This window comes from Triturus cristatus, chromosome 4_1 (assembly GCF_964204655.1).
Source record: "Triturus cristatus chromosome 4_1, aTriCri1.1, whole genome shotgun sequence".
Classification (NCBI taxonomy): Eukaryota; Metazoa; Chordata; class Amphibia; order Caudata; family Salamandridae; genus Triturus; species Triturus cristatus.
The window spans coordinates 316610720-316628068 of NC_140585.1; the positions used below are offsets into that span (position 1 = coordinate 316610720).

General features: G+C 44.1%; 1 protein-coding gene across 10 annotated transcripts in view; it reads right to left on the minus strand.

Annotated features, from left to right (window-relative positions):
* The window catches only part of WNK1 (WNK lysine deficient protein kinase 1), a 1135119-nt gene that overhangs the window by 45693 nt on the left and 1072077 nt on the right, over positions 1-17349 (minus strand). For 6 of the 10 annotated variants that reach the window (XM_085652258.1, XM_085652257.1, XM_085652255.1 and 3 more), the window contains one exon: positions 5542-5583. The exons of the other annotated variants lie outside the window; for them this stretch is intronic. In XM_085652258.1, the coding sequence (XP_085508384.1) occupies positions 5542-5583 (42 nt within the window). The remainder of the gene's footprint in view (positions 1-5541; positions 5584-17349) is intronic. 10 annotated transcript variants of the gene reach the window in all.

The following is a 17349-nucleotide window of genomic DNA, read 5'->3' on the forward strand; positions in this document are numbered from 1 at the left end:
CACTGCTCGAGTCACTTTCAGCTCCGCGTTATACGTGCCTGCTCCTCGCTTTGCTGCGAGGTCTCCCGAACCTTGCGGGAACCGCCGTGGGACACCAAATTTCGCCCTCTATGCCGGGCTGACAGCAATCACCTACGGACGCCCGGCTGCTCCTCAGGGCCGTTCCGCAGCAATGCCACCACTGGCGCCTGAGCCACGGCGCGGACAGGGCCGCTCCGCGATGACACCAAAACTGACTTCAGGGCCATAATGCTGCCACCCCAGCTTTTCGGGAGGACGGTGCTCCTAGCGGGAGGGTTTTTGCAGGGCAAGATACCTTCCCGCCGCCGATAATGCGGTGAAAGGCCCGGTTGGAGCGGAGGGCCCAGGCGTTGCGTCTTACCAAGACGCCATCTTGGCCACGCCCCCAACTGATTTACTTTTTGTGCCATACAGATAACCTCCATCAAATGAAATCTTTATCAGTTGCCGCTGGCCTTCCTCTGTAAAGCCTGATATTCTGAGCCATGCATACCAACAAAGTAAGAGACTGGCATAAACTTGACGACAGGCTTTGTCCGCTGCATCAAGGGCACAACAGATGCTTCCCCGAGAAGCAGTCTCTCTCTCAGTAATAACTTCCCTTCCTATGTGCCTCAGGCAAGTACTAAAAGAGATCTTCCCTCTCCATTCCCTGGTGCCTGTCATATGACTTGAGGAAAGTTTAAGACTAAGATATCCACAGCATCGCAATCACCTTTCCCACCACATCATTGTGTGCACTTTCCTTTTTTGACAGTGGTCCTTCCCCCAGAGCCTTGCTGGAATACCATTCTCCTGCTGTAGGACTGCCACTGAGTTAGCAAAAACATGTCACTTGATTTAAGAGGCCATTAATGGGCTGCTTTATATCTTTTCTACACTGTGGGAGTGACATAGCCAGACTTTACTAGAGCCTTAACATTTTCCATAGCTGTTTTAAGCACAGCTTTCAACGATGTCAAGTATTGGTTTGTCTTTTCAGTGTGCGACAGACTTAGTACGTGGAAAATATTTTCCTAATCGACCATCTTCAACTAAATGCTTGTGAGCTGCTCTCTACATCAAAGAGTGATATGATGATGTATTGTTTGGCATGACAAAACATTGCTTTATGGGCTTACTTTGACTAAGGTTCCATGATAAATGTGTCCTAATGATCATCACAATCCTCAATCTACAGATTGGCGGTTCTTTTCTACTGTTACTGGTATCCTAATCTGGGAATTGGGTAGTAAGACTTGTGTAGTGTTAAAAGTTGTGACTTTGCATGTTTACAAATACTGTATGCCCCTAGTGCTTGAAAAATTGCCTCGTCTTTCTTTTACTTTACTAATTAAGAGATTTATATGGGCTAACCTGCAATTTGTCTCCTCTTATGCACCCCGTGACCCCTATATGGGACAATGTACATTATGTTGTGCCTAGACTTGCATATATACAATAATTTTTTTATCAACCCTGAGAGTCTTCTAAAGTCAGTAAAATCTTTCTATTCCAACCTGAAAGATAAATGACTTTTAAAGGTCTAGTGGCCACTGACCTTAGAGTCTTAAAGAGTTCTGAGGCTTGCACAGGAGGTCCACTGAGATAGTGGCTTGTATGCCGTTGAAGACTTTTTTTGTGGTTTTTCACGATTTCAAAGCATTTTGTCAATGGCCTTTCTTGCTCCTTTTGTAAACCCTTAAGATGGCGCTCAGAGCCATGGAGCTAATGCTCCTTTTTTGTTCCCTTCTCTGTCTTTCCACCTTTAAAACACAGTTAGTGTGCACATGTCAAAACGGAGCATCTGTACCTTGCCAAGTAGTCACAATTTCTTCAATTACAGCAGAATCTAAGCACTGGTAATCTAAATCTGTTTGCACCGTGATACTGTTTTTCTGGGCCTGCTGCCCCAGAAGGGCTGTGTTCCCCCAGCTGGGCATAATTCTCAAACCTAACACGACCTGTGGGCATTGTCAGTTTGTCCTCTCTGTTTCCACAAGTCTAACTACAATCACGATGTTGAGGTATAAGTTGTCTTTTTATTTGTTTTGAATACTTAAATTGCTGACATACTCAACAATTAGACTCATTGTGACCTTAAGTATGGAACAAATTAAATTTGGATACGGATCAAACTGAGCTGATTTCAAGTTGACTTTAAAGCAGAATCAAAATGGTGAATCCTCCATAGCCCATGCCCCTTAGAGCCATTCTCCCAAGACTGAATGTTCACCCTTCTCCACCCCTGCCCTGATTCTTCAAAGCAACATTGAGGGGTATAAAGATGTCTGGACTAAAAAAGCTGCCCTGAAGTTTTCCTGCTACTTCTGGTTACTCAGTCTACACATGAAGCCCAGAAATTCAGTTTCAAATTTGACAGCGGTAACAAAATGATCTCAGGTAGAGTGCGTGTAGTCGTACATTGTTGGTTTTGGGATGCTCGACCAGGAGTCATTCTTTGCACACACAGTTGTGAAACAAACAGGAGAAAAACAAGCTGCAGCATTCCAAACCCACCCAAGATAGGGTAAGTGTGATATTTCCTTATAAACAGAAACATGCCACCATAATTTTCTGCCTTCCTGCTAGGCACACTGGAAAAGGAAGCTGGCACATGTATTACACAGGCAGTTTTTAATTGTTCTTCAGTTTTAGTATAGGAGCATATGATTTTTTTTAAAAATCACTGCTCCAGTGGCGTTTACAATCAAATGTCTATGGGCAAATTCCATAAATGGATATTTGAAGGAGCATCTTTTCCCATTTCCAAAAATGTTGCTTACAGATAAGATTTTCTTGTTAAAATTCCTTTCAATTTTAAATAATTTGAAAATGTATTCCAGGGTGTCATGCATACACTTAAACATCCTATCTTTTATGAACAGCAGAGAGAATCCATGTCTTCGAACCCACTCTTGCGGCCCTCACTCTGCACTGCTTTCTGCTCACAGTTCCACTACTTTTTGTTACGTTAATCTTTTCACTGCCTATCAGTGTTGATGATCCAAATACCCACTGGTGAGGCAGACAACCACTTATGTTTGGACAGATGTTTTAATTAAACTGTATCCAAATGATATTGCACAGCATTTTCATGTCACTATGAGGGAATATAATCTATCACACCAGTACAGATGCACAGCACCTCAAACCAAATGCATAGAAAGAATAGCAAAAGATGCAAGTGGGCAGGAGTGTTTGTATTATAACTAAACCCTGTATCTCTCTTTCGAATGTATTACAATATTCCACAGTGATGTGAAAAACAGGTATGAACTAGGTCATGCCTCAGAAAAACATGTGAGAACTTTCAAACCACACCTAGACATCGGGGGTAAGATCTAGAGAGTTATACCAACAGAGGGCATATTATGCAGGCATAGTAGCTACCCTATAGATATCTGTGATGGGAAAATACCATAAGGCAACCCTGTTGTCTCAGCTGTATCAGAGTAAGGTGAAATTTCAAGAGGCACCAGTGTGCCATCTTTGATGATTGGCTGTGTGCCACTCTAAAAAAATATCCAGTACATATATAAAAGCGTAAATCTCTTGACATCCAACTGCAGAGGCATTCTTCAGTTGAAGAGTTGAGGCAGTCAAATCACTTTCATGAGAAAGAGTGGCTGCAATTTAATACTGAAAGGAGAATGTTTAATGAGTACCAGTCTGTCCTGAATGAACAATTTGAAAGGGGTTGATGAACACTAAGCCTGAGGTTCATAAATGCTTCTTGTTAAACGATAACCAGTAAAAGGAAATCAGTGTTCTAGGCATCAGCCGTGAATCCAAAGCCGCCACAAGGGGTGTCCATTAGAAGAGCCCACATTAGAATTAATGCCCAATGAAAACAATTCCTCACTGGAGGAATGGAGGCAACATAAGAAAGTGTTTTTTTTCAAATGGCAAATGAAGGTCTTAGTTGATAATGAAAATGAGTGCGGAAATGTTGGGACAGTTCACTACAGTGGCATGGTATATTTCACAAGAGTCGTTTAGCACCCTGAAACCCCAAAGATATTTAGTAGAAGACATAACAAGGTGTACAATACAGATCAACTGATTAATATAAAAAATAAATGTGCATTAACTGAAACAAAACCGTTTCAATTAATACTAGGATCTAGTGCAGGACCAGAAGGGCATCTAAATTGAATTCATGATCATATATGTAAGCCTATCCTGGAACTGTTCAAACAGCCAGCTGTAGACGACGAGGGGGATCCTGAGGAGGGGGATATGGCATGAGACCCTTGAGACTTTCTCCACGTTCATGAGAATACAGGGCGAGGGGAGGACTCTGGACCCGGGATAAGCAGCTTCCTCCTGTGCTCTTGATACACTCACTGCTGTGCCCTGTGGGAGGGGAATCCGACAAGTGGTACGGGAGGCTTCATTGTCCACTTGACTACATTAGACACTGGCGACATGCTTGAGAAGGTGGTTGGGGTGGGGGGTCTTTTGATTGTGTTGCACCATGGTAATGGTTTACCCTTGTGGACGGACTGCATTACTGCACAGACGCCTTATGAGAAGAGAGGTATGTCGTTGTGCTCCGATTGGCGGGCTGGTCGTTATCCTACATCCTGGCTTATCTGGGTGGCCAGTTAGTGGGCAGGGGGTTTGAATGTGTTAGCTTCTGAAATTCAATAAAAGTCTGTTTAAAAAAAAAATCATATATGTAACCCTAGTATAATGCTGGCAATACAATTGGTGAGAGACAGAAAAAAGCAATGGTCCATTTAAGATAGATGACAACGTATGTAAACTAATGTCAAGAAGACCCTGCATGTCAAAGTATTGAGTGCTGAGAATCAGTACTTTTGAGGGCAAAACAGAAGCAAGTAGAAACATAGCGCTGATGGAATTGCAGCTTCTGAGGCACTCTAGGTCCGGAGAAATGGAGGTGGGAAAGGAAGTGTTTTGGAGGACAGTGGTGAATGTGTTAAGAGAACATATACAGCCATTCTAGAGGACAGGCAGCAATCAGTTTGGAGGAGGGGTAGACATTATTTTGGTATTTTCTGACCATCTTAGAAGTAAGGCATCCATTACTGACATTGTTCAGGAGACAAAGCAATCACGGTTACTGTTATTGGGTGGGGAAAAAGTTGACCCACTGATTAACTAGGCCACACTTTACTACTGGGAGCGAGTCTGTGGTTTCCGACGTAGTCCATTCCAGCATGGCAAGTTCCTGCGAAAGAGATTTTGGAGCAATGTGCCCAATCCCACAAGTCACTGCGAACACAGAGAGCAAAGAGTAGTGGTTCGGACTAAGTGAGTCAGTGACAAGTTGCCTCAGAGGATACTACTAAAAATGAAAGTAGGGTTAGACAAGCATTATCGGTTGAGGCTTATGTGCAGGCCCATGCACTCTGCAGGCCAGTGACTGGTAAGTTGCTTTCTTAAGTTAGACTCTGACAAGTTTTTGATGAGAGCTATAATGGGAAATGAGGTGAAAGGCCCTTCTCATAATACCTTAAATAATAATGAAATATAAATGCACAAATATAGATATAGAAAAGAGATAATTACTACAAAGCTGGTTGCAAGGACAGACTTTTTTCACCATCTTCCCTGAAGCATAAAAAGAGAGTAGTTTGTTACAGAAAGAAACAACAGTGTGAAATGTTTAGTATCTGAAGGCAAAACAGTGCGTCTCAGCTAGACAGAGTAAGCAAACAAGCAGGCAAACTCAGTGACTTAGCAAGAGTTCTTTTGACTGCACAACAATGCATATGCACACAGATGAGAAATGGGGATTTAATGACGTTTTTTGCAGATTTCAGAACCAAATGTGTTTTGATATAGGGATTTCTATGTCATATGCTGTTTAGAAAGGTTAAGTCAGAAAAGGTTTTCAACAAGTGGCATTAAAGTGACTGCGTACAGATGTCAACACATAACCAGGACACTTTATGGTAATCTCTAGTAGGATTCACGGTCATAGTTGACTGTTTTTTGCACTGCTCACTCCAGCGCTAGTTATAGTTTAGTATGTGTTTTATACACTTCTTGCCATGCATTATTTTCAGTTTCGTCCAGAAGGAGTCATTCATAAGAACTTTTTACAATGATCTGCTTCCTAAAATATAACCTATTACATCAGATGCCTATACGAGTGGGCTGCTAGCAGATTAAGTCAGTGGGTTCATTACCAATGAAAAATAAAGAGGAAATCAGCAAAGTAAATCTGAATTCCACATGTTATTCCCCGAAAACACAGAAGTAACAACATAAAAACCTGCCAACTTACAGCAATATTATACCCAGTTGAAAGCTAGGCGAAACACCAAATAACATACAGCCCATTAGAGCAGACACAAAAAATACACTGAACCATGCTCCAAGGAGTCGAATAACAAACTCAACCTGCTGTCATGCTCAAGCAGACCTCTTTGAGGCCTTTTTGTGAAGAAAAAACATAAAATCTCCCAAGCAACTGTGATGGGAAGCTAAAACCGGAAGAAAGTACAACATGGAACTGTTACCCTGTGTACAACATCCCCACCTTGAAGTCCAAAAGCGCAACCCTCCTTCAGAACATATGTCCTTTCAGCATAATCAGCACCAGAATGCTGACTCACAGTAAAAAAGGGCATCAAGCATCATAGTTTAACCCTAACTGGACATAAAAACCAAAGAAACACCACCATTGGGGAGGCGGTAATCTTCCAAGCAACGGGTGATCTTACGTGACAGAAGAGTAGAAGATGGGAAAAGAAGCAATTGAGCTGCATGTCAATTTTCAGAATGTGGTCTATTGCAACAAGCAAACATGGCACTTTCAAAGAAAGCTGGTGTCTGCATGGGCTGGCAACGCTGAGCCAAAAAACAAGGGCCTGCCCTCAGGAAAAGTTTCCAATAAGTGCCAACAGAAATGTAGGCAACACAACTCACACTGTTGAAATGCAGTAGTAAAACGTGACAATGGGACCCACCTCCTAGAGCACATTCCACTAAAAAAATAGGAGCATCTATGGCCTTTTTAGGTAACATTCCCATAGCTGATATATGTAAAGCAGCAACATGGTTTACACCACACACTTTTACTAAACATTGTATGGCTGTGTTAGCACGTCAACAAGCTAAAGTAGGTCAAGCAGTGCTAAATACACTTTTTCGAACAACTGCAACACCTACCGGTTAGATACCGCTTTGGGAGAATACTGCTATATAGTCTATGAAAAGCACACATGCCTCAAACGGATTATGTTACTTACCCTGTAAGCATCTGTTCTTGGCATGCAGTTCTTTTAGCTTTAACATAGCACGTTTGAATACATTTAACAACCCATCTAGAAATACCAGATTTAGAGATAGGATTGCCTTTGTGAGGTGGAGCGAATGACACAAAGTTGCTTTGTTTTACGAAAATCTTTTGCCCTCTCAATATAGTATAATAGTGCCCTTCCGTCATCAATTGTGTGAAGAGCTCTTTCTGCCACTGAATCAGGTTGAAGGAAAAACACAGGTAACTCAACTGATTGGTTAATATAAAAAGCAAAAAAAACTTTTGGAAAGAATTTTGGGTTTGTATGGAGAACTACACTATTAAGTTGACAGAAGGGGTCTTCTAAGGTTAATGCCTGTAGCTCACCAACTCTCCTTAATGAAGTGATAGCAATTAGGAAGGTGACTTTCCATGAAAGAAATTGTAATGAACAATTGTGTAATGGCTCAAAAGAAGGAACCATGAACCTTGTGAGAACGATGTTAAGGTTCCAAACTGGTGCAGGTGGTACCCTGGGTGGTATTATTCTTTTAAGTGGCTTTATAATTACTTGAACCTTAAAAAAGGATAAGTGTTGTCTGTTTTGCAGATATGTGGCTACTGCTGCAAGGTGCAACCCAATGGATGTATCGGCTAAGCCAGCTCGCTGTAGATGCAAAAGGCAACAAATAATATTTTGTATGGATGCATCTAGCAGATTAATAATTTTGTTGTTACAATATACAACAAATCTCTTCCATTTTGCCGCATAACATTCTCTGATAGTAGGTTGTCTTGCTTTAAGGATTGTCATACAATCTGGTGGTAAATTTAAGTATCCAAACTCTATGACTTCAGGAGCCAGATCATTAGGTTGAGTTCCTTGGGGTTTGGGTGTCTGATTTCACCATGGTTCCAAGTGAGAAGACTGGACTTGAGGTGCAGCTTTTGATGTGAAATCACTGATAGTTCTAACAGTGTGGTGACCCATGGTTGACAAGCTCATGTGGGAGCCACTAAAATCAGTGCGAGTGATGTTTGCCTGAGTTTCCAAACCAGAAACCGAAGGAGAGGGAGAGGCGGAAAAGCATAATCAAACCTCGCTGACCAGTTCATCCATAGGGCATTGCCTTTGGATAGAGGGTGTGGGAACCTGGAGGCGAAGTTTGGACATTTTGAGATGTCTGCTGTGGCGAACAGATCTATTTGTGGGAATGCCCATTTTTGGAAGTATGGAATGAGAACCTGTGGATGAAGCTCCCATTCGTGTATTTGTTGCTGCATCCTGCTGAGGTCAGCAATTTGATTGTTCACGCCTGGGAGGTGCTCTGCAAGCCCATGAATTCTGTGATGAATTGCCCAACACCAAATGGTCAGAGAGGCATGACAGTTGTAGAGAAGGTGTCCCCACCCCTGTATTTGTACATAGTACATGGCTGTCATATTGTCCGTGCGGACTAGGACAACTTTCCCTTTGAGGTGAGGTTGAAAACTTTTAGTGATAGACACACAGCTAGAAGCTCTAGATAGTTTATGTGTAGACTTTTGTGTTTGTTGTTCCATTGACCCTGAATTATTAAATACTGTAGATAAGCACCCCAACCTGTGAAAGATGCGTCTGTTACTATGATTTGTGGAACAGGGTTGATGAAGGGCGGACCTTATGGGTTTGTGCGTTCCACCATAGCAGAGAGAGATGGGTGCGGCTGTCTACCACCACTAGATCTGCAAATTGACCCTGTGATTGATGCTGACGTGCTAAGCATTCCTGTAGAGGACGCATGTGTTATCTTGCATGAGGCACTATTGCGATGCATGATGCCATCATCCCTAATAGTTGCATAAAAGTCCTGGCTTAAGTATTTGTTGGTTTGAAATTGTAGTAAAAGAGTTCTGGCTGCATTGGGAGAGGCTAGAGCTGTGTGTGTTTAGAGCCGCTCCCAGATAGGACTGCATTTGTGAGGGTTGAAAATGTGACTTTTGCGTATTGACTGTGAATCCCAATTGATGGAGAGGGTGTAAGGTAGTTTGAGTGTGTTGCAAGCACTTTGCTGTGTGCTGGCTTTGATGAGCCAATCATCTAGATATGGGAAGACATGAATTTGTTGTCTTCTAAGATGAGCTGCTACTACTGCTAGACATTTTGTGAACGCTCTGGGTGCAGTATTAACTCCAAATGGAAGTTCTTTGAACTGATAGTGATTTCCTGCTATCACAAATCTGAGATATTTGCAATGTGCTGGGTAAACAGGAATGTGGATGTATGTATCATTTAAGTCTAGTGTGGACATAAAGTCGCCTTGCTGTGGAAGTGGGAGCACTTGCTGCAGCTTAACCATATGGAACTTTTCAGACAGTATGTACAGGTTTAACATTCTTAGGTCCAATATTGGTCTTAGGGACCCGTCCTTTTTGGGGATTAAGAAGTACAGTGAGTAAACACTGTTGTAATGGAACTGGTTATATAGCTTCTTTTATTAAAAGACCTTGTACTTCTTGTTTGAGGAGCTGTAGGTGCTGTAACGAAAGTTTGTGGCTGCATATTGGGGGGATTGCTGGTAAGCTTCAGGCAATAACAATGTTGGATAATGTCTAATACCCATTTGTACGATGTTATTGATTGCCAAATTGGAAAACATTTTGAAGTCTTCCCTTGAAAGGAGTAAAATGATCAGGGGGAACTGTAGGAAAGTCACTGCTTATTGGGAGATGGGGAGGCACGTGCTGGTGTGCCTTTACCTCTACCCTTGAAATGGTTTCATCTGTACCTACTTCTATAGAAACCTCCAGTTGGAGAGGGTTGTGTGTTGGATTTATATGAGGAGGTATTAGGGTCTGAGTAATTACCTTTCGATCCTAATCTATAGAATGAACGATGAAAGGAGCCTCTGTTAGTGGGAACTGACGTGCTCCAATAGAATTTGCTACCTCTGTCTCTTTTTTCATTTTTTTGAGTGCCTCATCTACTTGAGGTCCAAAAATGTGTTTTGTCAAAAGGAGTATTGAGGATAGATTGCTGAACTTCCAGTTTAAACCCTGAAATCCTAAGCCATGCATGTCGTCTAAGGAGTATAATGGCATTAACTCCCCTTGCTGCAATGTTAACAGCATCTAGAGCACATCTAATGGTGGAATTAGATATTAGTTTACCTTCTTGCACTAATTCTTGAGCTCTCTTGTTATGCACATCTGGGAAGTGTTGAAGCAGGTCTTCCATTTTGTCTCAGTGGGCCTCATATCTGGCTAAGACCCTGGTGAAGATGGTGGAGGGGATTGAGGATTATGGTAGATACGACTTGTAGCCAGGTCCTCCTTTTTAGAGGAATCTTGTAGCTGTTAGTGTCTTCTGAAATAATCTTTCTTTTGAGAGGTGGCACACCTTTAGCCAATATATGTCCAGTGTCTGGATTTATATAGATTTTATATTGCTTAGGGTCCAGTTTCTCCTTTATAATTTCTAGGATAGGTTATGGAGGCTTCTGAAGGGATTCTTTTAATTTTGGTGCCGTAGGTTTCGGGCCAAACCGCACTTGTCCTTTTGGTCTTTGGAGCGGAAGGTTTCCATGCCGAAGATGTTTTTTCTCAACTAGGTCCAGAGCCGGAAGGCTTGACTGACTGTTTCAGTGCTGAGACCAGGGAGTTGGAAGCAGAGTCTCGGTGCCGACCATGGCCAGAAGGCAGTGGTGGTGCCAAAGCCTTTTATTTAAATCGAAGAGAGTTTCAAGGGCAAAGGGGCTTTTTTACTCACGGCACCGTCCTGGTGAACTATAACTCTATTTCCAGCTCAGAGTCAGAATCGTGGATAGAGAAGGCCTCCTCCTCTTCTGTCACGGACGCCTCCATCTCTTCAAGTTTGGTGTCTTCTCCGAAGATAGCTGGAGTGTGTTCAAGGTTTTGTCGTTGCATGTCACTTTGTCGAGTCCGACAATCCCACAAAGTCTTTTTGAACGGACAAGCGCCACAATCCTCTTCTTTGTGCTTCTGTGAGAGGACAGGTTGCAGACTTTATGCAGGTCGATGCGCGGGTACTTGGAGTGGCACCGAGGACAGAATTGAAACAGAATCCGTTCCATCGGCAGAAAACTGACTAGTGCGGAATTAAGTGGAAGTTGACCGACGCGGCTAGGCCTGAAGGCCGCCCACAATGTCTTCTCGATCGAAGATGGAGTTTTCCTATCTATTCGATACACAGACAATAGTGAAACATGTACAAGAACAATATTGACGAGGATACAGTGGATTGCATACCAAGGGGAACCCGAAGATAAAGGTTTCGAACCGGAGAGCCACCATTCACGTCCAATACCTATGGCGGAAAGAAATCAATCTCACAAAGGAGTCGATGCCCATGCACAATATCACCGAAAGGAGGAGTCACCTCACCTCGTGACTGGGAAAGACTTTTTCAAAGAAAAACAACTTGCAAAAGTCCGGACCCAACACTAGATGGCAGGAGTATGCAAAGCATGTGTATCTACAGCACACATGTCTTCGAACCAATGGTTCCTAGAAATAATTGGCATTTTGGTTTTTCCAAGAAGATAAATACAAAACTAAAATTATAATATTGCGGTCCACGTCAGTTGTGTTGCCTACATTTCTGTATGCACTTATTGGAAGTGTTTTTCCTGAGGGCAGGTTCTTGTTTTTGGCTGAGCTGTGCTAGCCCATGTGGACATCTGTGAAATTGTGTTTGTATTTATCTGCTTTGAACTATTAAACTGCTATTTAGTATTTTGTATCATAATTATTATTAGTAGGGACCACTGTTCTTGATAATAATACCAAATAGGCAAGAAGCAAAGGAGTCATTGAAGGCAGAACCAAGTTCGACACAGGAAGGTACACCATGCGCTGGCAGAATGAATGAAATTATTCGGACATGCACACCCACTACAAAAGTTGGGTATAACTGTCCAAAGCACCCATCAATCAACCCAAACTCCCTATCTTCAAAGAACAGATATTAAAGCCTCAGTCTTTTTGGTCAAACTCTCTCAACAGCAGGGATATAACACATACGATGAGAGAATAGACAGTAAAATCACAAGATTCATAACCAACTATCATTCTCTTTGAAGGGGCAGCTGCCAGCATATCTTAAAGGTCCAATGAATGGATATGGGCATTTGTTAACCAAAACAACTGCTAGAGGACAAGAGGCTTCTACACTACCGCATGCAGACGAAATGTCAAGCAAACTAGTACGCAAAGTGGAACCTGAAAACACTCCCGTTACTAGGGAGGTACTCTGAAGTCAACACAACGCTGAACAAACAAAAGTATAGGGCAACATCCCAGTCAAAGACCACTGAAGGCTCCCGAAAAAGAAGGGACTTCCTTGAAGAACAAAACGGAATTTTAGTCCTTTGTTTGGGACATGCCTAACACTAACAAACTGCCAGAACCAGTAAGATACCCTGCACACTCAGCCAGTTCAAGAAGCGCAGGGTGTCCTGGTGCAGGTCCCACAACACTACTCTGCCTTCCTTACTGCAGTACCACATGGCAGTGTTGTTGTGAGGACCTAAACCAGCCTCCCTTTGATGGACGGAAAGAATGCCTTCTAAGCCAAGCAAATGGCCCACAACGGCAGCAGATTTATTTGGAGGAGTCTCTTCTGGAGACGAATCTTCTGATCTCCATCAGTCCCAGATGACCCACTCAACCAAACAGCAATGCATCCGTCAGCACTGTCAACTGTGGGTGGAGATGGAAAAGGGCTCTTCCGCTGGTCCAATTCTGATCAAGCAGCCACCATTGTTGTGCAGTTTCCTCTGGAACCTGGATTGAATCTGAAAGTCCTGCAAGTCCAGCCAGTGCTGTCTTCCAGTCTTCTGGATTTAGAGTAGATAGAACTTGGGACAATGTGAGCACCTTGAGTGTTTTCCTTTTTCAGGTAAAAAAATGAGAGGGCCAAGATCTAAAATGGTGCAAAGACTTCTGTCCTCCTTTGGCACCAGGAAATAATAGGAGTAACATCCAGGCCCAATTTCTGATGTCGGGACAATCTCTATGGCTCCCATGCCCAAAAACTAAGGAACCCCTGCCGCAAAATAGACAAATGTTCCTCCAACAGCTGTTCTGATGCAGGTAGAAAATTAAGTGAATTTGAGAGAAACGGTATGTGTAGGAGGCTGGCTTAGTATATGGTGCACACTTATTTAAATGAAGCACCTTGCACTAATCCAGGCAGCCCTTATGGTGATTTTAGTGGTCTTTGATAACCATAGAAAGCTTTCAAAGAGGTAGCTGTGGAGAGCAGCCTTCAGTCTCATCTTAAAGGAGTGCTAAGCAGTTTGTTTTACCAGGCCTATGTAGTGAGGGTTGAACGGAAAAAAACCCAGTGTATATATAAAAATGCCTCATTTTATTACACAACACTTACTAACACATTGGTATATCTCCTACCCAGAGATATAGACACAAATACACAATACTACTGCAATTGTAAACAGGTAAGTAAGCACAAAATACAATGGCCTTCAGGGAGAGACCAAACCATATACTAAAAAAGTGGAATGTGAACTGCGACCGAAGTCGGGACTTGGACCAGGAAACTTAGAGGAGCTGGTAAGCCAAGGAACCACCAAAGGTAAGTACCTAGGAACTGAGTTTGTGTGCAGAGTGGAAACACAGCCGCATGTCCAATAGAAGTCAATGGGGAAGTCACAGTTGCATTTTTGGAGAAGGACCTTTCCCAGCAGACCCGGAAGAAACTCTGTGAAAGACAGAAGGTTGGAGAGCCACCACACCCGTGGATACCCCAGGAACCAGGATACCTACACCAGAGAAGCAGGGTGCATAGGTGCGAAGTGACGTCCGAAACTGCTGTAGACCACAATGGAGGACTTCAAGAAAGATGCCGCTGGAGAAGTCTGGTGGAATCAGAGGGTGGATTTTTGAAGTGAAGAACCTGCAAGCAGAGTGGACAGAGTCTATGCCACTCGGAGGTGACAAGTAGCAACGGAAAAGCAATGTCCACCGATGTCAGATAGTTCAGAAGTGTTGACCTTGTCCCTGCAGCTGTGAGGACCAGGCGACACTGAGGAAAACTAGGAGCCGTGCACGAGCTGTCCCAGAGCAGAAGTCGAGAAACAAGTGGTTGGTGTCTGGCAGGAGCATTAACAAGCCTTGGCAGCCTCAACAGGCGTGGAAAGCGAAGAAGGAGCAACACTGGGACCAGCAAATTACAAAGGACTCACCACAAGCAGGAGAGTCAGAGCAGACACCGAGCAAGCAGGGGAACCCACTGGAGCAGGAGAAGACCCTCAAGTGGACACACAGGCAGAAGCCACAAGAGTAGCAAGAGGACCTCAAGTAGCTCACCAAGAAGGTAGGTCCACGGCGCAGAGGATGCTGTACTTGACTGGACGAGATGATGGATGCTGAGCTTCTTGTAGCCTGAAGATCTCTGAAGTGCAGAGCCAACAAGCCTTGGCAACGGCAAGTCAAAGCGGCGCACAGGGGTTTGATCCCAGGGGTCCAGATGAGGGATACTAGCCTCAAAATTGCAGAGAAGACAGGTCAGGCCACGAGGGAGTTCCAGAACCACCACGTGTTGCTGAGCCTTTCGAAGTCCGTGGGACATCAGGAGCAGCAGACCTGTCAGCTTTGTTACGGTGCCTGCAGATGCAGGGGAGTGACACCATCCTTCTAAGGGAGATTACTTTGGGTGTCCTTGATGCCCTCAGGTCTGTTAAAGATCCTGGAAGAAGCACAGACACAGATGACGAAGATTTGCAGAACAGCGAGACCCGGTGAAGCAGGAGTCATCCTTGATGCAGTCCTGGTTCCAGGCAAAGTTCAAGTGTCCAGACTCTCGAAGAGAGACATGGTTTCAAGCTGGAGTCTTATCCCAAGACGAATCCGAGGACCCAACCATGGGTATGCCCCTAAATACCCTAGGAAGGTGGTTAGGACGACTCAGGGGACCCTCCCGAAGGAGGAGCTGGAAATAGGGGAAAATACTCCTATGTCCTTTGTCCAGTTTCACACCAGAGCAGGAGTCAAAGGCTTGCTGAACTTGCTCAAACTGGAGAATGCAAGGAGGGCACCAAATGTGCACTTCAAAGCAGTTTGGTGTTGCTGGCAAGTGCCCCCAACCCAATACACTAAGTCCTGTCTGGGAGGGGGTCACACCTCCCTGTGACAGGAAACATATTGTTCTACCTCCCCCTAACTCAAGCACAGCTCAGCAGCAGGAGTAGGAGGGCAGAATCGTGTCTGGGGTCGGAAGCTAGCTTGCTGGCAGACCCTGAACAGCTGTTACCGGGAGTACTGAGGGCTTACCGGAGGAGCCCACCGATGCATGGAATTATACGTCCAACACTGGTAACAGTGTTGGGGTATGATTCTAACATGTTTGATACAAAACATATCCAGGTGCGAAACAGCCCCTACATAGTTAGCCATTGCGTACTGACCGATGGCCGCTATATGTATCAAAATGGCTGTCCCCACTAACAAACCCTGGAGAATCGACACTGGGGTTTGTAGGGGTGTCCTGCTCATGCAGGGGCACCCTCAACACTTATAACCCACCACCCTGACTACAGGGCCGAAAGGCCTGCCTTAGGGGTAACATAAGTTAAGTGTAGTGACCTCAGATGTAAAGAAAATCTATATCTGCTGTACGTGTTTCTAGCACCAACTTACTCAGGCTGCAGTGGCAGGCCTGTAGTCACAGTTTGAGTGATCTCTCATGGGTGAAACCCATGGTAGACCCCTGGTGTACCTATGCCCTGGGTACCATATACTAGGGATTTACAACGGTACACCAGTAGTCAATTGTGGCAGTACAGAATTACTTACCATGGTCAATTTAGGGAGAAAGCACAGATACTGGGGTCCTGATTGGCAGGATCCCAGTCAGAGTAGTCACAAAAAACATACGGACATCATCAAAAAGTGGGGGTAACCATGAAAGCAGATCCTACTTTTTTACAGTAGGGCATATCCTTGCTGGAATATCTAGACCATCCATCTTTCAGATGTAATGCTGTGCCACCTGTGAAGAGAACACCTTTTCCTGCCTCTAACATGATGGTCATATGTCACTGTGAGTAAGTTGGTTTGGTGGTAGAGGCGGGAGGGGTAGAGGACAGAGCGGGGTGCTGCACCCAAGGGCCTGCATGTTATCAGTTAGATCCCCGACCCCAGCCTAGTAAGGACTTGGGGGTCTGATACTTTGGAGGTGGGCCTTTGAGTTCTCTTTGAGCTAAGCCTTTTCCATGAATCCATGGGGCATGTAGGTGCACCATTGGGAATCAAAAAGATGCCAAATATGCAAATCATGTCATCCTTACAGGACAATTTGTTGTGGCGTCACCAATGGACCAGGAAAGCTGGGGTGCATCGGAATGAGCTGCAGAATCTGCTCCTTGGTAGGAGATCTGGAGCAAAACCACAGAGCACCTAGATGCCTTGCGACTTCCCAGTTGGAGTTGTGTGATTTGGGCTTACCTGTTGCTGACAAGGCCCGAGAACTGGTCAGTCTCGCTGACTTTGAGCATCAGCAGCTTTTACTGATTTCAGACTATGTTGGGTGCAGTAAAGCTTAGCTTTGTGGTCTCCGATTGCCTTTGGATTCATCAGGTCACAATCCCGCACCCACTTGGGAGTCATGGCCTGACTCTAGACACCAGAGGCAACCTGTGGGGATTGGGCACAGGCATTTGTTTGCGACAATTCGTAGAAGGTTTTAAGCTTCTTGTTTTAGGAGATGGCATCTCCCTTACACACTGAAATATTTTTTGATGAAAAACAACTTGTCAACCAATGAGGAAAAAACTAGCTAGCTCCTGATCGGTCTACAAAGGCCCAGAAAAAAAGGAACTCTGTCAGTGTGCAGCAATCGTGTTTATCTGTGGGTCCGGCGTAACTCTCGGGGGTGGGGCAGAGTTGCATGATGTCACCGGCTTGTGCAGGAGCAATGCTGAAAAAAATCTGGTGCCTGGGGGTATTCACAAGGCGAGGAATCTGTAATTAGAAATAGCCATCTGAACTACAAAGCAACCGTTGTGAAAAATATGCCGCTTACCTTCCATAAATCTTTTTGTTATTGATATGAATATACCTAGAAAGGGCACATAATAAAAGAATCGCTAAACAGCTGAATGAGTCCATAA